The 23448-nt window shown below is 48.3% G+C and overlaps 6 protein-coding genes across 6 annotated transcripts; 5 read left to right on the top strand and 1 right to left on the bottom strand.

The window, feature by feature from the left end:
• Positions 1-10: 10 nt before the first annotated feature.
• F5B22DRAFT_35826 (nucleoporin complex subunit 54-domain-containing protein) lies at positions 11-1206 on the bottom strand. The gene is made up of 2 exons (XM_047971039.1): positions 788-1206; positions 11-734 (listed from the first exon to the last, which is right to left on the bottom strand). The coding sequence occupies exons 1-2, from the start codon at positions 1059-1061 to the stop codon at positions 52-54; spliced, it is 957 nt and encodes a 318-aa protein (XP_047833064.1). The 5' UTR covers positions 1062-1206; the 3' UTR covers positions 11-51.
• A 464-nt stretch (positions 1207-1670) lies between these two features.
• On the top strand, positions 1671-2831 carry F5B22DRAFT_597339 (NADH-ubiquinone oxidoreductase 20.8 kDa subunit). The gene is made up of 4 exons (XM_047974299.1): positions 1671-1739; positions 1851-2078; positions 2207-2339; positions 2394-2831. The coding sequence occupies exons 1-4, from the start codon at positions 1720-1722 to the stop codon at positions 2562-2564; spliced, it is 552 nt and encodes a 183-aa protein (XP_047833063.1). The 5' UTR covers positions 1671-1719; the 3' UTR covers positions 2565-2831.
• A 6839-nt stretch (positions 2832-9670) lies between these two features.
• On the top strand, positions 9671-10672 carry F5B22DRAFT_644288 (CAP domain-containing protein; the record flags this gene model as incomplete). Its single annotated transcript, XM_047978403.1, has 3 exons — positions 9671-10182; positions 10238-10554; positions 10605-10672. 3 exons carry the CDS (start codon positions 9671-9673, stop codon positions 10670-10672), a joined length of 897 nt encoding a protein of 298 aa, XP_047833062.1.
• A 1720-nt stretch (positions 10673-12392) lies between these two features.
• Positions 12393-13647, top strand: F5B22DRAFT_597328 (uncharacterized protein). Its single transcript, XM_047974298.1, has one exon. The coding sequence runs from the start codon at positions 12907-12909 to the stop codon at positions 13504-13506; it is 600 nt and encodes a 199-aa protein (XP_047833061.1). The 5' UTR covers positions 12393-12906; the 3' UTR covers positions 13507-13647.
• Positions 13648-15057: 1410 nt separating this feature from the next.
• Positions 15058-16304, top strand: F5B22DRAFT_634871 (SGNH hydrolase-type esterase domain-containing protein; the record flags this gene model as incomplete). Its single annotated transcript, XM_047977052.1, has 2 exons — positions 15058-15109; positions 15172-16304. The coding sequence occupies 2 exons, from the start codon at positions 15058-15060 to the stop codon at positions 16302-16304; spliced, it is 1185 nt and encodes a 394-aa protein (XP_047833060.1).
• Positions 16305-16816: 512 nt separating this feature from the next.
• Positions 16817-21592, top strand: F5B22DRAFT_597324 (uncharacterized protein). The gene is made up of 9 exons (XM_047974297.1): positions 16817-18167; positions 18237-18618; positions 18677-18691; positions 18745-18834; positions 18998-19363; positions 19492-19527; positions 19575-19789; positions 19904-19989; positions 20044-21592. The coding sequence occupies exons 1-9, from the start codon at positions 17281-17283 to the stop codon at positions 21489-21491; spliced, it is 3525 nt and encodes a 1174-aa protein (XP_047833059.1). The 5' UTR covers positions 16817-17280; the 3' UTR covers positions 21492-21592.
• Positions 21593-23448: the final 1856 nt, after the last annotated feature.

Here is a 23448-nt window from a genome sequence, read left to right as displayed (position 1 = left end):
GCTGTTTATCATAATCCTCCAAAATCTAAATAAAGTCAGCAAATCATAGATCTATAGCAAAGACTTGGTGGGGGTTTCAATAGCCGTTACCTTTTTCGCTTTCGCTTCTGCTTCTTCTCCCAGTCCTTCTTGGGTTTCGGGACCCCGCCGCTCGATCTCTTTCCGCAGAGTATCGGCATAACCTCTAAGTACCAACAGCCGACTCCATAGTTCCTCAGTTCGTGCACTCACGGCGGGATCCATCAAGCCTTGGTCCAGCGTTTCCAACTTCGACTTGAGTTCGTCTTCATCCTTATCTAGGGAATATCCCCTGTTCCTCAAGACCTGAACTCTCGTTGCTAAAGCAAGGCATCGCTGCCTTAGTATCGCGTGCTTCCTACGCGCGGTTAAAGCTCGCACACTTGTCTGTAAGTCTTGATGTGAGAGAATCGCATCTAGACAGGCATTTATAGAATGCAAGGTTTGTCGATACTGAGCCAGTGCCTTCTCCTGCATCTTCAGTCTCTCGCCTATTGCAGCGAACCCAGTGGCCAGCACAGGCACATATCCGGCATCGGGTTTATCGTGTGCAGCCTGTTCCCATTCCCGAGGATCTTCGCCCGGGCCGGGCTGGAAAAACGGCACACGTGCCTGGCCAACATTGTTGTAGAAATAATGTTTAAAGACCGTGTTGGGATTATTTGCGGACCACTTTCCTACAATGGTTTCCATCTGTTCCGTCACTGGTTTGTGGCCTGTAACAAGATCATTAGCAAACAATAATAAAGAGGGACAAGAAAGCCCATACTGATTGATTCGCGGCCTGGCTCCCATATTAAACTCTTATTTTGCAATGCGGCCTGGCTTGCACCCAGGAATGATGAAGCAACAGGTTGCTGCTGCTGTTGAGGCTGTTGCTGCGGCGCTGGTTGCCCTAATAAACTCGTTCCGAACGCGCTACTCTGTGGTTGTGTTTGAGCCTGGGGTTGGTTCATAGTCTGGCCAAAGAGGCTGGTGGTAGGAGCAGGTTGCCCGGCGCTCGTCCCAAAGGCTGGCGCAGCAGGCCGGCCGAAGAGAGACATCGCGTGAAGGTGTTTAGGTAGTTAAAGGAGAACCAATTATAGCCACGGGGATGAGTGGGATCTAACGCGTTTCGCGCGCAGAATGATCGTCGGAAACCTGTGAAATGATGCGGAAGGCGTCTCAATTCAAGGGATGATGCGAGCGAGTGGTCCTGGGATGAAGCGATGGCGTATTGTTCGGTTTTTGAAGACTGTCAAAGGCGTCCTTTGTGGATAGATCACGAACTCTTCGGAGTACAGATATAACAGATCTAACTTCTATGGCACTCGTTCTGGTATATTGCTGGGGTTCAGTTGCTGTTGATGTCTGAAGCCATGCGAGCTGGCTGCAGGCACATCGCGAAAACAAAAAACAGCCGCCAAGCCTCTCCAGCTGTAGGTGCCCACTGTATCTTAGCTGAGGAAGCTCTCCCTTGCGGGCTTGTGCCTGGATGCCTACTGAGGTAAGTATGTAGGTATCCACCCCAGGTGGAAAGGCTCGAAAGGAAAGCCGTAGATAGGTATACTACTGCCTCAGCCCTGTTGTGGCTAGCCCCGAACTCCTTGTGGCTGGAGCCAATCAGCAGCTTCGATTTCCCAATCTCAACTCGCTGAGTGCTCCATTTCCGAGCATCATCATAGACGACCTCACTCTGCATACCTCGACGACAACGCAAATATGGCGTCCCGGAAGCCTGTGTATGTTTTTCCTACTTTATATATCATCTTGCGTTGTCAATTGGCCATGTACCGGCCGAACGCATCCCATACGGCTCTCATGTGCGGTGTTCAATGCTGACGTTCTCATAGCTTCAACCAGCAGGTGTTGTATGACACCACTCCTCTTCCGGATTCGATCCCCGCCGTCAAAGAGGTCGGTGCAACATCTGCGCCTCTCCTCTCCGCCTCCTTCTTCATTGGTGCTCGATGCCGTCCCTACAACGATGATTACATGCAATGCAAGACCGAGAACCCGGGGAAGGGCGAGTTCGAATGTTTGAAGGAAGGTCGCCGCGTTACGAGATGCGCTGCTACTGTGTATGTCAACGACCTTCTATCTTGATCCTTCGATGCCTCCTGGGTGTCCACGAACATTTTGTCTCTGCATGACACGGCTTGGGGAGCGGATAACGATATAGATACTGATATCACCGGGGTCAATACAGCGTCGAAGACATCAACAAACACTGCTTGGAAGAGTTCCGCAAGCACTGGCAATGCCTTGATAACAATAACCACCAGCTTTGGCAGTGCCGGAAGGCTGAATGGAAACTCAACCAATGCGTATTCGATAACTTGGTTAGTTACTGGACAATTTTCGTCACTGCCCCCGCATACTAATCCGCAAACTAGAAACTTGAAAAGACAATTCCCGATGCCCCCAAGGACCAAATTCCCGTTCACCTCCGAACAAAACAGATCTATGCTCATTACCCTATTTTGAGAGACCGTGGCCAGCCATCCCTAGGAAAGTCTATCGATCCTCCATCTGCCCAGGCGCAGGCGCAGACACCTACGTCGTGATCCCTTGTGCACGACGTTTCCTACAGGTCTTAGAGAGCCCCCTTCAGAAAAGCGGCGGCTATATGTACATAAATTCAGCAGGGATGTCAAGAAGAGCCATTTGTTCCAGACTTCATACTTTGAAAACCGAGTGAGCTTAACGGTAATTCGGCCAGTGAGTAGGCCAGCACAATGGCCCGTGATTCGTTCTGGATATAAGACGTTCATAGAACTCAAGGTGGCTAGTTATGCCTCCTTTATTCAACAAGAAAACATGCAATGATCGTATTCTATGTCCAACGCGTGAAGATGTCACCGTGTTTGACGCTTTCCTCTAGAGTATAGGAACCAAGCGCTCTCAGCATCTCAAATAATCTTCATGCTCATCACCTCTTAGCCTAAAAGGTGTATTCTTGTTCTATATCGACCCCGGGGATACTTGATAAAACAGAGCGCGGGCCCTATATACTCCAATTACTCAATCGGTTGAACCCTAGCGGTTTTCCCCTCTTGAAAGCTCTAGCTAGGAATCTAGCACAAACGATTTATACGCTTTCCTAGCCCAGAACAGCAAGTCAAAATCAACCATCAAGCTAGTGACATATTCAAGATTAGTCCCATTATCTTCGAGTGTAGGTAACCCACGGTTCAAATAGGATGATATGTTAACTTCAGCAGACACTTATCAAACTACGCAAGCTCCTTTCTTCCCCGGAAGGGACATAAATGTCATAGATCAACCGCCCTTTCTTTACCGTGAATACCAGTAAGCTAGACACTAACTCACAAGCCAGTATTACGATCATGTGATATTCTAGCACCGGTCATAGCACCGCAGCCGTGCCTCGGGGCTCGCTCGCTGAAAATACGGACAGAAACGAGAGTCAATGAACGGGTCGCTGCTCTGCGTATGTAGTGCACCATCGGCATCGCATGCGGGGTAAAATACGGGAAAGAGCGAAGGGAGCACAGGGTCGGAAGTTGGCATATCACCGGTCTACTCTGCTGTACCACTGATGACAGCTTAGAAGGGGGGACCTTCGGCTAGCATCTGAATGAGACGTACGACCCCAGCATTACACAATACGTAACTCCAGATGTGAAAACGATCACCCGCGAAACAAACATCTGGAGATAACATGACATAAACCCGCGCATAGAAGGCCGGATCGGTGTTGCCGCATTAACGCGCCACCGCATTACGCCCAAGGCTCTGAGAAATATCAAACAGCAAAGTCGAAACAGCGTATCCAAGACAATGTGTTCTCTCCACGATCTAAGTCCCGACTAATCTGGCCTGACCCGATCCCATCCGAAAGGGCCCTCAAAGAAACCAGCGCACATGTTTGTTTGTACGTGAGACCTTTCGCGTCACACACATCTCGCCACGCATTCCCAACCCCACGGGATCGCAGCTAAATCGTAAAATTATCATGACATCCTAGTAGATAAGATAGATAGAAATTTACCTCCTGATCTCCAGGTAACACTACGTCGGAACGCAATTCATCTATCTATACCCGTCTGCGGTCAGTTTGCCGCCCTCCGCAATGAAATGGGCCAGAGACCCCCATCAAAGTGCAGGCAAACTATTTCAGACGATTAAAAAAAAACGAAGGTCAGCTTATTTTGATTTGATAGATCACGTTTACTTTCGTAACACAGTTTGAAAGGCGTTTGGGAGCGAGACATGGGGCTCGCGATGCCCGAGGTTTCTCAAGAGCATTGGTATAAGGAGGTTATACACTAGTTGGGGGCAAGACAACATGAGGGGCAGATAAATCGCATAGTACACAGGCGGTAATTATTTATCTGAGTACCCGTGGTATGGCTGGAACTTCTGGCCAGCCATGATTGAAGACTTTGATAAATACTACCTAGGCTCATGAAGTAATGAAATGTCTGTTCACATTACTTCCCGGAGCGAGGTTGGTTTCGATCAAGGTAAGGCTAGTAATTAGTTTATTGGGATTTCGGAGTATACATGTCTTGCTTTCAAAGGGATGTGTTAGATAGATATTACCACGTTATTGTCTCAGACAGACAGACAATAGATGATATACTATGAAATCCGGCGACAAATCTGATGTTTCAAGCACTTCAACAAGGGCAAAGCTATCAGCTCGTGTCTTAGACATAACCTGGGGAGACCTTGGTGCCTCCAACGCACAAGTCCGGTAGGATAAAGCGTTTTGATAGACCACGGTACGAAGCGCGGATGATCGAACTTGAGAGATTGCAATCCTTGAACTATCAAACGAGTGTTCGGTCCTATGCAGCGAAGATATTTCGGCGGATGTCGTTGATGTATCCCACCAATAACGTCTAATGTTGATTGCCAATATGCATTGAAAGCTTCAGAAGGCGAGAAGAGTTTATAAACTGGTCAAACATGTTGTTGAAGGCAGTACGACCAGGACCCCGGATTTGGGAAGACTGGGATTATGCGGGCAATCTCCGGCTGGGCCCTGCGCTTGCCAGGTCAGACTGCTTACACCCCTTGATGCATCTTTATTTGGGCATATTTTGCTAGTTGTGTAGTGTGGTGTGGTTGGTGTCTGGATGTCTCTTGTTTTGGTGAAGCCGCTACTTCTTGGGTTGAATCATTGACGTGGCGAGGTCAACAAGAAGGATCAATGCTTCCAATTGTCAAATACATCTGACGGGCCATGAGACGACGCAATAAGCCAGTTTACGACTGCGCATACTTAAAGCAAGCGGACACATTTGAACCCAAGAATTGCTGAAACAACCCCCTGGATGCTCACATCACATTTAAATTTCCGCATGAGCCGTTACCACTAGGCATATACACTATAAGAAGGTAGATGTCCAGTGGGATGAGAATCCGACGCAGGAACATGATCTGTCGCACTGGCGCAGCGGTCCCTTGGCTAATATAAAAAATCAACAAGCGATTGAGGCACAGCAGACTCGGAAAAGAACCATAGTCGTGTCATCGGGAATCACACAGCTGAATTGATACTAGTATAGTACATACCTGTGCACGGCGAGGGCGGCGGCGCGCACCTCGCTGGTCATCTATCATTCGTTCGCTAGGATGCTCCGAGGACGCTTGGCTAGCTTCTCCCGAGTCCTACCTCGCGGGTCGTCAGTTCATATTATACGGTAGCGTTGTTTTATATGAGGCTCATTTATGATGGCGTAGAAAAGTCGTGTAGTGTAGGAGTGCTGAAAACTAGTGGAGATGATTGGGGGTGTCCGTTGAAAGTTACCTTAACCTTGGGATCAGTAGGGAGTACAGGTGTAGATACCTACCTACCCTCAACACTTTCATGGTTATGAGCAATTGAGCAAAAAAATCGGGATGATAGAACGATCTAGACTGAGATCGATCTTCCCCAGGGTAAAGATACATGAATGGCTGGGCTGAAGCATGGATACCGACGGCTTGCAGACCTTGCACTTGTACGTCAACCTAAACCCACTTGTTTAGATATCTAGACCTACAATAAGTTAGGGGAGAGTTGGTAGCCCTTCCTCGCCCTTCTTACTGGCTGTGGTTTGGTCATGATTTTCACGGAGGCTGTAACTTGTTACACTGGCTTCGTTCGTACATGAAAACGTGTAGATCTGTGCTGAGACCAGGCAAAAGAGTGGCTAATACAGGGTTGCAGGTGAAATCTGTTCGTCCATTGTGGCCGGTCAGAGGGCCGGTGTGGTGACCGGCGTGGCTGTCGCGGCGGGAAGCACGTTGACGCCGTTGGCTCGATGAGTTCCAGTTACCTAAGGCGAGCTCTGGGCGAGGACAGAGAGCAGAGAGCAGAGAGCAGACAGAGAACAGACCGGCACCTTCCATCAATAGTCAAACCCCGCAAGGGGTAGCCGCGGCCGAAATTATGGTCGTTTCAAGAAAAGCCTACTTCCGCCACATCTTTGCTGTCCCCACTTCTCTTTTTCCTCTTAGTAGTACTTAGGTATCTACTATAAGTAGATCCTTTTTGACCCTTTTCTACAGCAAGTACATGTATGTGTGAAGTACCATTTCCTGAATCATTGAACCAGCATCTAGACGCTGCGTAGTACATAGGCAGTATACTAAGCATGTATGCAATGATCATCTGTTCACATCTACTTAACTACTATCTATCTCTTCGCAGAACCAAATGTACTTTGGCTGGAGTCAAGTAGTGCAGACTTTCTAAGATTGCGTGCATTGAAATACACTTAAAAATAAAGTATTGCCCTGGAAAGGGGTTGTCATGGTTCTTCCTTCTGTCTTGGTATTCTACTACAGGTACTGTACCTTACCTGCAGAGTACCCGCTAACGGCACTGCCTTCAGCAGGTGGATAGAGGCAAAGCTACAGCCTATCACGAGCACAGGTTTTGCTCTGTAGCCCCGCGCTTGTGGGCGTGGATCGGGTACCTACTTACAGGACTGGGTGACAGATGAGCAGAGGGAAACAAATCTGCAAGGTACCATGGCGCTAGCAGGGGCTGAAACACACTAATCCTGCCGAGATCGACCTTCCTTAAATCCACGGTCTGGCTGCAAAGACAGGCACAGGACGGACAGAAAACAGGGTCAGACAATGCGGGAAGGGGTCAGGAATTGACTGATTGACATGAGAAAAGATCAGACGAACGCCGCCTACTGTACTTAAAAGTTCTCGGAAGATAAGTGCTTATCACCCACACATCTATATTTGTGTATATATATGTACGGAATACTTGTGTAGACTTGTTATGGCGCGCGCCCATCAGATGGATCTACCTGCTACTACCCGTCATTAGGATGCAAGGGAAATCTTTTCATCATGGGCATGTTATGATCGGTTATGATCGACCATTACGTTGGATTTTTCAAGCAACGCTTGCGCACGTGTACGCAGCAGATACGCAGGTACATACCGTAGTAGGTAGTCGGGTAGTAAATGTTCAATGTCATGGTTCCAAGCTCCAAACTGGAACGTGCATTTATCCAACTACACTAACAGACAGTACTTAGGTTGCGATGATGATGTTATCGAACAAGTTTACCAATCTATGGCGCCAGTGTAGACCCTCATTTAGAACCAACCGTGATCTTGGTACGGAACTGAGTGATCTGCATACATAGGGAAAAGCAACTCCTGGCCGTGTCCAGCTAGTTGTCACGCCCGCCCCGTGATGTCATTCCTCTCTTTTTCACCGGCTCTAATCATAATTCTGCCTGAGACACCTACCAGATGAGTTGCTCAGTGCGTAGCTGACTTTAAACTGCCTAGGTAAGCGGGTAGCGACTCGAGAGGCGCAGAGTTGTAATCACGCCTGGTATCCGGTACCTATCTGTTTGTCTGCACCTATGTAAGTAAGTACCTAAGTAAGCTGTCAAGGTCACCAACCTATGTCACGATGGATGCCGTCAAGTGTCACTCGGCCGCCTCGTATTTAGATTACTGTGCTTCATTGGTATGGTACCAAGTCACGCAGTATAGAAGGTGCTTCTTTCTGATACGGATATCTCTATCCAACCTGTTGGTTTAGATGTCACTTGAAACCAGATCTCATTCTTGGGAATACAAGATACAGTACTATATCGAATGCTGTGGCATCGGGACATGCAATTGTCAAGTGCCTACATCATCTCCTCTGTCCAAGCCAGGAGCCAAGCACCTAGCACAGAATACATACCTACCTAGGCCGTATCTGGCCGTCCACAAAAACCTGGTCATGAATGAATCGTGGAGGTGTGACGCTGGTGTGGGCGGTCAGGAGGAGTTGGTGCCGCACAACACACATCAGGGAATTACTTAATTGACCGTGTCGGACCGTGGCTGACCGTGCTTTTAGTCGCACATCTCTGTAATTACCACCAAGTGGCTGCTTGGCTGAATGGTGGGTTGTCAGGGATACCCCGGCGCATACCCACTGTGCCCGTCAAGTCAAGTCAGCATCTTCAGGCGCCATCTGGCCCGGCCCTCGAAACGAATTCATGTTTGTCACCACTAACAGCAACGGTCCTTCCCCTTACGATTCATTTGATCGCTCGCCGGGTCACTCACTCAGTCACTCAGGTCACTCATTCAAGCCACCTGGGGCAGTCAGACCCAGTGTAGCCGCTCTTTCAGCGGGTCGTGTAGTAATGTACTCTCCCGGTATCATGTACCTAGGTAGCCAGGTACCTCCCTACCGCCTTTGATTGCTTGAACTACTTCCACTGGCAAACATCACGGCAGCTGGGGTACATCGTGTGTTTCCACACCACACTCGCTTTACTACTTCAACTCCTTCTATTTCCACCTTCTTTCCCCTCTGCTTCTCTTCCCCATCCCTTACCTCAGGTTTGGTCGATATATCAGAGCGCTTGTTCGTCAGATCCGTCAGTCCTTTCCGGCTTACCACCACACTCTTTCTTGTCTGCCTCCGGCGCATTTACACTCCTTTTCTGACTCCGGTCTCGAACTTCGCCCTCTTCGACCAGCCCATCTCGTTGTGGCCGTCCGACGCAATTGATTTGGGTCGACACTCTTTCCCTCCTTGTAACATTCATCATTGCCATTATCTTCACTACCGGACGCCAGTCGTTCTTGACCCAGCTGCTTCATCATCGAAACTCGCTCTAGTCAGCGTTCCGAATTTGTCTCACCTCACCAACCAGTCGTCTCGGTCTTCTGTTTCAATACGGGCAATTAGGTTCCTGTAAACTACTTACTTGCCTTTGTACTTGTCAATCTCTGTATTCTTGAATTTCAAGTCAACTTCAAACAAAGGTTAGTAAAACATGACACCCGAGGTGGTCTGGTCCCTTAATCTTAGCTATTGTCCCTTCTCCCCTTGTACTCCGAAGCAGACAAGGTTGGCTCCCTTGACCTCGGTAAACCAAGCAGTCGAATAAAGACTCGCATTATCTTTCAATTTCAAGTCGAGATTTTGTACAGGAATTTTGCCCCACGATATGTACAATGGGCTCCAGAGCTACAAGTCGTTCTTCATCCCATATCGATATCGCCCACGAGTAGTGTTTACTTGTAAACATCAGATGGCATAGAACAACCAATATGCGATAACCCAGCACGTTCATTACAATTCAATTCTCATGATCATTCATATATTAAATATATTTTGGACCATTTTATCTAATTAGTTTCACAGTTCATTACGAAATTTTGTCAAGTCGGAAATATGAAGTCCTCAATCTTCCTTGCAACTGCTGGTGCGGCACTGGCTTTGGCCAACCCGCTTGACAAGCGCGTGCTAGAGACCGAGGTCGTTGTGGAATACTACACTGTCACCGTTACCGGAAATGCTCCTGAGCCCACGAACCATCACAAGTACCGGCCTCATCCTCACCCCACCAAAGAAGAGACACCCGTTGAGGAGCCTGAAACTACTGTCGTTGAGACGACGAAGGCTGAGCCCACCACCACCTCAGTGCCTGTTGTTTATGTTACTGTAACTCCTGAAGAGACCAAGGAGCCAGAGCCGACTACCACTGCCAAGCCTTCAACTGTCGTCGATACCCCGGCCCAAGCCAGTGACTCGGGTTCAACGGAGGGCGACTCGTTTGAATCCGTGGCGGTCTACCACCACAACATCCACCGATCTAACCACTCTTCTCCTGAGGTTACCTGGAACGCAGAGATTGCCGGATATGCTGCCAACACTGCTGCGACTTGCAAATTCGCTCATGATATGTACGTTGGACCGATCATCTCTGTCAGGTATGACTTGCTAATAATGTGTGAATAGGAGCCAAGGTGGCGGTGGCTATGGTCAGAACATTGCCTTGTGGGGTGTGAGCTCTGGCGCCGAAGAGCTGGGCGCTGCTGGTGCCGTCAAGATGGCCACCACCAACATGTGGTACGATGGTGAATTTAACAGCTTCCTACCCTCCTACTACGGACAGCCCACTCCCGACATGACCAACTTCGAGGCTTGGGGTCACTTGAGCCAAGTCGTTTGGGCTGGTACCACCAGCGTCGGCTGCCATGCTCAGTTCTGCCCTCGTGGTACGGCTTACAGCAACTTGGACTCCTGGTTCACAGTCTGCAACTACTCTCCCCCAGGTATGTTTGTATCACGTTGCACGTCGATCTTATTGCTAACACGTCTCAAGGCAACATTGGTGGTGCTTATGGCAAGAACATCAACAAGCCCAAGGGTGATGCTTCAGTTGTCGTCTAAGTCGACAGTTCGCACCGAGATGGCGCTTTGCTTTGCACGCAAAGGCCCGTCTATCATGCATGGCATGTGTATATGAGGACCGAACTCGAGGGTTTATTCTAGGCGATGGCTGTAACATGTGCATCGTGTTTATGCAAATAAGTATAGATGCTAGACCACGTCAATGGCTCACGATGACGATTCTACGCTTGCGATGAAACCAGCATCTAGCGTGTTTGGTACCGAACCGACCAAGCATGCCAGCATATATATTTTTCACTTCGTCGCCAGACTTAGCAATACCATCTGCATCACTTCTGGCACTTGGGTCAAACTTCTTGAAGTACCACCTCCCGTTAAGGTTGCGGTGCATCTATTAAGTCTGGCTCCTGCTTTGGGGTTAAAGACAATCAATTTTGGACTTTCCACTTCCTGTATCTAAGCTCGTTCTATTCTCCATGACAAGGCGTTGTGTCATTCATATGGTAGTGTATACCGTGTTATCTCTGCATTATGCAAATCGAGGAGATTTGACCGCCCTTTGACGTTTCCAATTGTGACGATCGAGAATGTGACCTGCGCTTTATGACAATTGTTCTTGACTAAATGAATTATTCATGGATACTAATCAATTAAGCATAATGAGACTATAAACAACAAAGAAAACTCGTGAGTGGAACTCGTATACCACCCTTGTCAATGAAGATCTGAGTCTGGTGCTACGATTCGATCGCAGTAGACTTGCTCTTATCACATAATATTGGGCTTCGATTTTCTTTCCTAGTAGGTATGCATTTAGTCTAACTACCTAGATAGCTTGTGGGATATACTACCTATCTACTGCTTCACCCTACGCGCAGGACGCTTTTGGGTATTTAGGTTCTATCAAGGAACAAAGGGTGCGCGGACATAGTATTTTGTGATTCGCTGAATGGGTTGGATATAAGTAGGTATGTGTATTATTATATAAGTAGTACAGCGGATTGCTCTTTGTTCGGCGTGGGTATGGTATTTCTTTGTTGGGATGTCTGGTTGTTACTTGGGTACTGTATGATGGGACTGGTGCTCTTTACTATACGCTGGCGGTGGTTAGTTAGGTGATTGATTGGTTCATGGTGGGTAATTCGGGGCTTTTGGTAGTTGGGGGGAGGATTGATTATTAGATTTCATGTAGTTATATGCCGTGTGTTAATTGGCGTTATGGATGTCTTCGATGTTACGATTCGGCTTCTTTTTTTTCAATTTTTTTTATGAATCCTATTGATAGTACCTATACATATTCAAGATAGGGGCGAGCGACTACCATCACTCTCTCCCACCAGGCTCCCACCTTACTTACAGTAGACATGCTGGGTAGGGTGGATGGATTTTGCCTTGGAACATCACGCTTATTCGAGGTAAGCGTGCCTGTCTCATGATTATCATCTACCCACCTGGTCGTATTTTGTCCTGGCGATCACGAAACTAGGTCTTACTCAGGAAGGAGAGTAGTGTATGCCCTTCGCGGCGTACCATTCGTCCTTGAGGCAGGACCCTATCTAGGTATGTATGTAGACAGACACGGTCTCGTATTCATCTGTGCAAATCCCTATTTGCTGCGACATGGGAGTTCTAAAGTCTGGTCGTTGGGTCGAGTTCAATGTAGTGGGGGGTTTGTGAATATGTGAATGACTGAATGAATGAATGATGTGATGATGTATGTAGCTTATCAACTTATGTATATCTGTAACATCATGTAAGCGGGATCATCACGTCTTAACTTATCGTAGAAGGAGACTATATTTTTCTGTGACAGTGGCTTGAATGGATAGTCCTAAGGATATGAATTGGGATCGAAATCCTTATTTGGCGTCATCTAAGAGGGATGGCTACTCCCTTGTAAAGTCGCAATGTCCAGCTCTGTGTAGGCGTCAGCGCCTTGCCTGATCAGCTGCAATAAAACACCTCAGCATTAACTGTCTTTCCGAACGTCTTCCTCTCTCTACGTCTATTAGCTGAAATTCCATCTTTTAACCTAAACCTCTAACGTGGTTGTTTCTTTCCCAAAAAAAAAACAAAAAAAAACGGTTCGTTCTTCTTGAACCGTGATACTAAATTTAGGGCTGGTGGCTAAGCCAATAGGAGCCAGGCTGTGCTTCGAATCCAGACTGAGGGAGCATATTGTATGTAGTATCGGGAATACCTACCTACGTGTAAATGCCCACTTGCTGTTGCGGGCCTACATTATACATAGTGTGTTGGAGTCGTGACATTCGATGGTGCGTTTTAGGTGTAGGATAGATATATTAATTCCCAGTGTTTATCGAAGGAGTAAACGATGGCGACACATCACCGGCTGCTGTGGCATGCTGGCCAGGAAGGACTCTGAAACGGAATACCGAGGACGAGTCCTACGGCATTTGTCTCGAGCTGAGGTGTGGGCTGGCGTAAGCTACCTATACTTAGGACAGGGAGACATGGCAACATCATATCAGAGAGGCATGCGTGCGATAACTTTAGGAACCGCTTTGTTTGTAAGTATGGCATATCGGCGCAAAAGAGCGCGAGATGCCGGCGCAATATGCAATGGGGCTGCGAACGATTTAAGCTGCTACCATGCCATATATTTCATACATACTATAATGCATATGCTCGGTATCGCGAATTGCAGAACATCAAGGGTTGATATTTATCAGTACTCATCAGAATACGAGAAGGTCAGATATGTCTTGAAGTGGTTGCGCACAGCAGGGTTCTCGGTTCTTCAAGGGAGCCCATCAAGGGAGCCCATCACGGGCCGTCGTGTTGTGCCCATTACCAAGACGCTGGTAACCGCCGGAAGAGAACATCCAGGGATCAGAGGGCCACGGCTATGACGTTGTGTTGCGGGTTCTGCGCAACCTGCCACCTCATCTCATCCACTCTCTGCATTTGCATTGGCGACACAGCCAACGGCACGAGCGTCGGCTCGAGACAAACAGACTTGGCGAATGTCGATGAACATCGGAAGTCGGCACATTGTTACGAAGTAAGTAAAGAAAGAAGATGTAGACTTGCAGCACATCACCTGTCGCCTAACTGCAGTCAGGCAGTCAGTCTGGCAGTCCTGCGGTCTTGGCATTTATGCCTGCCTGTCAATGTCAGGCCAAACCCAACAAGAACAACCTTCTTTTTCTTTTGTCTTTGTATGCGAGACATGTAAAGAATTATGGCCATCGCATGCTGTGCTTTTTTCAAAGAGTCTGCAACGTTCGTGGTCTCTACTCAAGTCTTTTAGCCATGTACTACCTATAGTAAGTATGTAGTACAGATTCAGGGTAGTACGAAGTACCTAGGTTTGATAGTACAATGGAACGGTTGACTGCACTCGCTGTAAGGCGCCGGGACTATCTACATAGTAGGTACCTCATCCAGTATCTGATCCAGTATCTGATCCAGTATCTGGCTAGGTATTCTTGATAGCACGCACCCAAGCACTGGATCCGGGGAACCGCGAGCAGCCCATAGTCCGAGGTAGCGTCCCGTTAACCTCCCCTGATTATTAGACCTGCCGACGGCGCCGTCTAGTATTTATTGTATTTATTACTACTATGTAGAGTACACGTCCTCTCTCGACTCCGTACATTGCCAGCGTGCTTAGCTCATCATCATCATCATCATCATCATCATCTTCATCTTCATCTTCTTCCTCCTCCTCAACTCGGCATTCTCCTGGCATTCTCCTGGAACATCCTGGCCTACATACCCTCGACGACATTCAACAGCCTCAAGGTTCTCTTTTTCTCTCCTCTCCTCTGTCCCAACCAAGACTGTCGACTGTCTACTTACTACCCTCCCCCCCTGTTCTTATCTCGCGCTACAGCCTAGCCATTCTTCCTTTAGCACTCGAAGGAGCGGCGTGGTGGACATGACCTTGCCGATCTACCTCCAGCGAAGCCCACTGGCACCCCACTGCATGGCCGACACCTCCAATTGAACCCGCCGAAACACTCGCCTCTTCGTCTTGGCGATGCTTGGCAGCTTCCGGTCTGCCTCAGCCCGGAACGCACTAGGACGCCTAGGATGCCCAGGAGCGAAAGGGGGACTGCCTATTTACCGTCGCCTGTCCATTCTTCTTTTCTTCATCTTCACCTGCTGTCGTTCGTTAATTCCACCGTTGCTTATTGTCCTCGCGATAGGCGACGCCTTTTGCGCTTTTCTCTTCTCCAATTCACCCGCAGTCATTCCTTTATATACACCTTAGTTGTACAATCAGCGCATACGTAATCCTTGTTCCATATTCGTCACCATCCTCGAACCCTTTAGAACCAGTATCAGTACCTATATCTTAGTATCGCACTGTTGGCAAGATGGACAAGTTACCCGCGTTTCCCACCTCGTTTCCGAGGCAGTTACAGGAGACGACCACGAACATCATGTCCGTAGTCATGGCAAGGAAGCGACTTCTCGTGTTTCTATTTGTGCCACTAGTACTTATCGGTAAGTTCGGCGCTTTCGCTTCCATTGTCACCCGCGATGATGTCGTTGACGCCACGGAACAGGGCTGTTTTTCACCGGCACCGTTAGCGATAGCGAATGGTCTCAGTCAATAGGAAATGGATTCAAAAACGGCGTTAGCTATGTGACGGGCGATGGGCACTCAGGTGGCCAGTTCGGTGGCGGTGGTATCATATATGTATCGAGTAACAGCTCCAACACATCGATCGGCCACGGTACCACAAAGTACTGGAAGAGCAAGCCTTTCAAACGCCCTGGCTACGAGCTACCCTTGGCTGACGGCATGCCGCTGCGTATCATGGCCCTGGGTGCCTCGACTACCCGCGGTGATAGCCCCGAAAAGGGCATCGACAACAACGGCTTCCGTCGGCCTCTGCGAGAGAAACTCGTCAAGATCGGTAACCCTGTCAACTTTGTAGGGTCCCAGCGCCTCGGCAACATGACCGACAACGATATTGAAGCGTATCCCGGTGTGCCCACCCACAGAATCCACGCCCATGCCAAAGAGGCTGTGCCCTCGAGGAAACCCAACTTGTTCCTACTCAATGCTGGCTCAAACGACTGCTTCCAACACATAGACATCGACAACTTTTACAAGCGATACGATGCTTTAGTCCAATACTGTTTATCAGCCTCTCCACGCTCCACCATCATCATGTCTACAATTCTTCCTACTTGGGACAAGCGCTTCAATGGCAGAGAAGAAGTCTGGAAGGTCAACCCTCAAATTCGAAGGCTCGCCAAGATCTATCAAGCGGAAGGCAAACCCGTTGTTCTGGCCGAGCTTCAAGGTCCCGACGGTGTTCAGGACGGGAATATTGCCGAGGATGGCATGCACCCTGGTACAGCTGGTTATGAGATGATGGCTACCAAGATGTTCGAGGCGATCGTCGAGGCTGATGCTAGGGGCTTTCTACAGTCCCCCGAGCCGGTTATGGGCATCCTCGACGATGGTGATGAGGAACGCAAGGACGACGCCTACTTTGCTCACTTTGAACAAATGCAAGCCATGGACAACGCCACCATGTCAGCAGAGCAGGCCGAGATGGATAGAATGAAGGCAGAGCTCGCTGCGATGCATGTACAAGAGGCCGAGAAGCAAAAAGAGGACAAGAAGCAGTCGAGGCACGTACGCCGAAACAGGGAGCACAGATTCCCCCAGCTGCAAGTTGTATAAAAGGTGTGAGTAAGGATTGTATACAGCAAAGAAGAGGACAACCGGCATTTTGTGTGCAAAACGGTACCTATAAACGACTTATCTACGATGTCACGGCTTCAATCTGGTTTTAAGGGAGAGTACCATGCGACCTACATACTTAGAGAGTACTATAATATTTGGTGATTGGAGGAAGAGAGGGCGTCGGACTTGGAAAGGATATACCATGACATAAAACTGATTTACAAACATCCCACAATAGACCTCCACCTCCTTACCTACCCTGTTGTTTATATCATTAGAGTAATCAAGGAAACTCATCTATTATCGGGAACTTCGCGGCGAGAATTAATCACAGTATGCGACATAACTTGTATCAACAAATGGTGAGCAAGCGGATAATAATTATTAGCACATTGATGTAAACCATTATCAGAAGGTGTATTTTCAAGTTGGTCCCACGCCTCCAGCCTACATAATACTCGCCAATCGATCTAGATCTGTACTACCAACCTTTTCTCCAACATGGTATAGTCTTGTTGCATGGCAGTATGGTAGGCAGTAAGGCAGTGGCCAATTGATGCAAGTCTTCGTCAGAAATATGACAGAATGTCGTTGTCGAATGAATGTGGTGTGCGACCCCCGTGACATGGCCTTGGTAACAAGCGCTGCTATCCCTTGCCGCAAGCTACTTAATTTCTGTGCTCCTCCCTTGCTCCATGGACTTGACCGCTAGACAGGTCAACAAATCAACAAACGTGAATAACGAACCAGGCTATACAAAAGGGAAGCGCACATTTTCTCAATTGGATGGCGCGAAGTACGATATGATATATAAATACTTGAAGCTGCGACAGACCCCGAGCACTCAGCTAAATCATGGCGCTCCAGTTATAGCCGCTCGCGACGCGCTTGATCCGACCACTTAGACTACCCACTGCAGCTGTCAACATACTTCTTCTTCGCTGCCGCTGCTACTTCTGCTGTCGATTGAGGAATGGCTTCGCAGGCCAGCGTTGCGAGCAGTCAGCCAGACCCGCGCCACTTACGAATCATCGCTGCATCAGCTCAAGCCAACGAAGCCCGAGTTCGAGACATCCTTGCCGAAGAGCCCTCATGGGTTTCGTCTACCGACCTCGATGCGCTACGCCAGGCACTGCAGAAAGTTGCTGCTCGCGGCAAGCTCTCCATTGTCCGCCTGCTTATCGAACATGGCGCCGATGTGAATCCCAAGCAAGACACTGAGGTCCCTGCGCTCGTGAAAGCCGCCGAAACTGGCAACGTCAACGTCGTCTCCGAACTCCTTGCCCACCATGCCGACCCAAACGCCCGTAACCGGTCAGGCCAGACGGCATTGTTCATTGCTGCGATCAAGGGCCATAATAAGGTTGTAGAGACTTTAGCCGGCGGTCGCGCCGACGTTAACGCAAAAGACAAGGAGGGCAGATCTCCTCTCCTATACCTTGCGTCTGAGAAGAAACCCAAGGCTAAATGGACAATCGAGACCTTGCGGCTGCTACTCCGACTCGGTGCCGATTTGGAGGTCCGCGATCACATCGGTCGGACGCCGCTGTTGTGGGCCGCCACGAATAGTAACATTGAGCTGGCGAGGTTTCTGCTAGAGAATAAGGCGAACGTTTCAGCGGCGAACAATCGCGGGCGCACCGCGCTACACCTGTCAGCTGAGAGCAACGACGACGAGAACCGTGACGAGATGGTGAAGTTACTGCTTCAGCACAACGCTAACCCTGAAGCTACGAGCGATGGAGGTTGGACGCCTCTCCATAACGCCGCTCAGAGCGGACATCTATCCGTTGTCGCTTTATTACTCCAAACTACAGCCAGAGTGAATGCTGAGCTATCTAATGGAATGACACCACTCCAGTATGTCCATGTCCAGCTATGCCTCTAATCTCCGCATGTTGTTTCGTGTTGCTGATCTTATATCGCTAGTTGGGCTGCATTCAACGGGTCTGAAGATATTGTCAAACTTCTCCTGACACGACCTGATGTAAATACTGGCAAGAAAGATGGATTTGACCGTACGCCAATGTTGTGCGCTGCTGAGAAGCATCACTCTGGGATTGTCCAGCTCCTGTCACCTGCCCGGACAGCGAACCGGCTGTCTGCTCTTGAAGAAAGCGCTTGCAGGGCTTTCGAGGCGACAGTCGTGGACTTTGGGCAGTTCGAGAAGAAACAGCTTGTATCTAAGTACTCCGTTTATGACTTGTTGTACGGCTGGAACGACGAACTGGATAAGCCGCGGGTCTCCACATTGACCAAGAATCTACACTACAAACCTGACTTTAGATGGATTCATCTCCCTGCTAATAATGTATATTGTGATCCCTTCTTATTATTTAAAGTAGGCGTTGGCTAACCTCTGCTCATAGATTGCGTGGGTTGAAGTAAGTTGGCCCCCCTGGGCCTTCGTGAATCGTGTGTTCTAACGCATTGTCAGACTCTTTTGGCCAAATCTTTTATAGAAGCTGGACATCGAGATATTGAATCCTTTAAGGCACTAGAAAAGTGTTTTGACCAGGAGCATAGAGTATGTAATACTTTGGTTGTTTCCTTCCATATCTTCAGTATCTACATTTGTTTAACTGCTGGCTTAATTTCCAGCCTCGATATGTTTCACAACTGTGCTGCATTCGAAGCACTAAAAGCCTACTCTCAGATAGACGGTTACTAACCTGGATTGTTGTTGCAAGGGACCTTTCGCGCATGCTCACTTCATGCGCCCTTTTTGCCATCGAATACCATCTCCACGAAGAGATGTGCCGGACAAGAAGGAGGAGAAATCATTAACTACTCTGACTGAAGATCCATCGGAAATTAGTATCAAGTCATCGCAAGATGGAACACCCCTCATATCCAGGAATTCATCAGACACCCAAGACGATTCTGTACTGAAATCCGATGCCAAAAAGAAAAGTAAATCTGAGCAGATCGCTGAGCGTCACCCGAAGAAACACAAGCGAGCCAAAGGACCACCTGGAAATCCTCCTCAGAGGCAGGACAGCTTGGCGAGCAACGGAAGTGGGAAGCTTTCGTTGTCCCTCCCTTGGGATACTCCAGTGCGTTCTATCAGCCCATGTTAACGAAGGATTTAACCTCAACACATCTGCTTCCCCTTTGAACCTCTATTTTCGCGATCATCCTTTCGATTGGTGGGCGGTAATTTCTAACTGGTAGCTTTTTGTAGCGTCATGCGGCCTCACATGGAAAAATAGTACTCTTTGTAAGTTGTCTGCCGGATCATTAACAAAACATACTAATTTCATGTAGATGCCCTTTTTACACTATGAAACAGACAAGAGGCGCCGAGAGATGAGCGACGCTATAAATCGCGTACACGACAAGAAACCATGCCCCGACTCTCCTAACAAAGATAGTTTACTTATTGAGGCATACTTGAATCATACTCCCCCTTTACATCCGCGCAGAACTCTTGATCAATTTTTTTATCATGGAATTGATACTTCGGCTCGAGATACAGATCAGTATGTGGCCATATCCTATCCTTCAGATGTTAACTCCAGAGCTATTCCCAGGCACATTCCTGAGACTAGTTTTGGGCCTCGTCATAGCAATCACTAACAATCAGATCCTTATAGAGTTGTGTATCGCTTTTGTAATAGATATGGAATCGAGGCGAAAGTGTTCATGGTCGATCAACTATGGCTCTGGGTTCTTGGGAAAGGTATTGAGTTGCACCCGCCATTTTCTGTAATTACCGTCAACTTACAATCCTTAGATCTCGTCATTACGTGTTTCCCCCAGCGTTGGGAGCAGCCTAAAAACGACCCATTGAACGTATTAGATGGGATTATTGAGGAAACGAATGCGAAAACTCGACCGCCAATTCAATCCGTCTTCGACCTCGCCATGTTGATTACTAGTCGATGCTCTGGGATGTTTGACCGTAGCCGCCTTGATGACCAGAATTATCAGTTTCTGGACATGTTCGAAAACTCCATAGGAGTAGTTACGGACCGCGAAAGCCGGCTTTTTAGTCGCTTCAATCGCGCCTCGGAGCAGTCAGCGCAATGGTTACGGCACCATACGAGCCGATCGGCTCTTAACATTGGCTACGAGCATCTGGGAAAAGATAGCGCGGATCAGTTTCTCGACGCATTGCTCGACATTGGTGTCGAAACCTCTCTGCTCGCCGAGATCAAGGATATCCGTGATGAGCTTAATATTATTATGGGTATCCTTGAGTCGCAATTACAGACTATTACCGACCTCGAAAGGTTTGTGACGGATGAAGTGCGCGGTGAGGGCTCACGCCGCACAACCGATGCCGTGGTGTCGGATATCAAACGTCGCACTGGTGAGCAAAAGCGAGGCCTTGAGGCAAAACAGAAAGATGTCAGCCGTATGGACAGACAGGCTTGGTCATTGTATGACGGCCTTACCGACCTGCTCGACTTGAAGCAGAAACATAGCAATGCGCTCGAGGCGAGATTCGCTGGCGACCAAGCGGTCATCGCAGCCAAACAGGGTCAAACTATCATGGTATTCACAATCGTGACAATTATATTCCTCCCGCTATCATTTATCGCATCTTTCTTCGCGATCAACTTTGTAGAATGGGAGAACAATATACACCTTTCCATTCCATATGTCAGCAAATACTTGTTCGGCATAGGATTTGCCATCAGCATACCCCTCGTGGCACTCGCATTCACGGTTCAGGGGATATCTAATACGGTCATTAAACTCTTCTCACGAACTAAAGCGAAGTTTGGGGAGAAGTACGGCTTCGCGAGTCTCGGGAGAAACCGCACACGGCATCGTCACGACGAAGACATACAGCATGCACATACGAACGCGGACCTATTAACGCTTAGGACAAATTTTACACGCGAAAAAGCTGAAATACCGAAGCCGTCTTTCTCATCACGCCGCGAGGACTACTACCAGCCCCCTACAAGTAGTCCAGGGGGCTGGAACAGCAACCAATACGATTCTTCTAATAAGGCATGGATGAGACCGAGCTTCCACAGCCGCGAGCGAAGCGACGAGCATCATCGCCGTCGCCTATCCCCTGTCTCTGCCGCCGCCGAACGTCGCAGAAGAGCGGGCTCGGGGAGTGCGACAGGTAATAATATTACGTGGGCAGCTCCTGAGCACGGCGTGCCTCCCTCTGGGACGAGACCTAGGGGCTTGAGCCAGGATCTGGAGAGTGGGCGGTTTTAATAGAAGACCATGGACAGGCAGAGGTACTCGGCCTTGAGAGATTAGCTTGATAGCGTGATAATAGAGGTATATAATAATAAAATTAAGTTTTCGTGCACTTGCCTTTATGTTTCGATGTTTTGTTTTATCTGAGGTGAGAAATGTGTGATACGCAATATCAACTGTTTCAAGACAACTACTCACTATGAGACGGCCTCCATCTACCTAGCCAAGTTGACTTTCCTTTCTCGTTCAGGGTGATGACTTATGATAAGACCGTCGTGGCCATGATGAGAAAGAAGATGAAGAGAATGTATTGACTGGCTGACTATTCCATTGAGACGTTGACGTATGCTGCACGACCGTTTTAGTGTCACATATATGGTGTCCTATCACCTCGTACCTGGAGGATCTGGTCCTTTTCAGCTTACATATGTACACATACATGTATTACCTCAGACATGTGTTCATATGAGAGTATATGAAGAATTCATGCAGGAGTTCTGTCCAGCACTCTCTTTTCCCAATGACTTGGATGATATCATGAATCGCAGCGCAGATCTGCTCATGGCCTGGGAACATTCGGGCATGATTCAGCCTTAGTGCCGGGGTCGTAGAGAGTCCTAATACCGAGATGTCATCATCGTGCTACCTACTCGCCGCACCATTTGCCCTGGGCTTCGACGAAGAACAAAATATCGCAATGCGAGATCCTGAGATAATATTAACACAGGCATATCATATCTGTAAAAAAAAATCAGAGGATTTCTATAGTACTTCCATGCCGAATATCCCAGGCTTGTTTCCTGAGTTGCGTATGAGCTTTAACGGGCAGCAAACAGCCCCCTCCCCCTTTTTCTCTTATTTGCGTATCACACTAACCGTGTAACAGCCCAACTGAGTCGCAGTCAGAAATTCAATGAAATAACAGACTGAGATGAAGGATCAAAGATATGCATCTCCTTCCGAGCTCAGCTGATTCACCGATCGGCGGGATCACGGGTGGTGGGTGTGACGGATATAAAACGATCATGTAGGAAAGCTTAGGGCAACGAATACCCCAACTTAGACAGGACATGGTTATCGGGACGGTGTAGAGCACTCCTTGGTGGGAACGTAATTTACTGGTATTTACGGTTGATTTTCTTGAGGGATGGGTAGACTGGACCTGGATGAATGGCGCATTTGCGGTTATTGTTGGGTATCGGGCATGTACATAATGTCTCCGATCAAGCTAGTAATTGGAATAGGCGAGTGTGAGACTCAGACGGTGGATTCACGTATTTCAATTATCATCGGCATGAAACATACCTGGATATTGTTTGATGATTGAGCCAATGGTCGTACGTAACTTCAAACTTACTCATATCGTATGTATCATGGGAGCTTGCCGTTGAATTGATATCTGACTGATTCACAATTTGGATTACTGGGATATTGATTTGATTCACGGCAAAGAGATGTGACAACGGTAGCATCGCGTTGATTCATATGATATTGGCCGGATATAAGTAGCAAGACAGACCATCGGTATCCTGTAATGTTCAGAGTTGTCGCTATCGTTCATTGTGGTCCAGTGTAAACCGGTCACTCGCTATATCCGTCCCTATTAGGGGACCTTTATAATTCATTCGTTTTTGCATACCTTTCTGTTGTTACATTCAACGCTTGTTGGTGACCATGTATGGGTTATTACCGCCTGGACTGAAAAGCTGGTGCTTAATTTGGCTCCTCGCCTTCTCTGTTGGTGTGACGGCTCAGTGTAGCGGAGTTGATACCAGGTATGTCTTCTGACTTGAATTCTTTTCTGAGCTATGTGTATGGTGTGTCGCTGACGTCTTGTCTTCGTCCAAGCTGTTACAATGCCTTGTTCCCATGTGAAAATACCACCGCCCTGGAAAAAGCTATCGGATACTGCTCGACTGTAGGCGCATACGGAGCCACAAATTACCCGGCACAGGCCACGACGGCATGCGGC

The sequence above is a fragment of the Xylaria bambusicola genome (assembly GCF_022495145.1).
Source record: "Xylaria bambusicola strain CBS 139988 unplaced genomic scaffold F5B22scaffold_10, whole genome shotgun sequence".
Lineage (NCBI taxonomy): Eukaryota > Fungi > Ascomycota > Sordariomycetes > Xylariales > Xylariaceae > Xylaria > Xylaria bambusicola.
The sequence above is the reverse complement of the archived record's forward strand: the minus strand, read 5'-3'. Positions and strand labels throughout refer to the sequence as shown.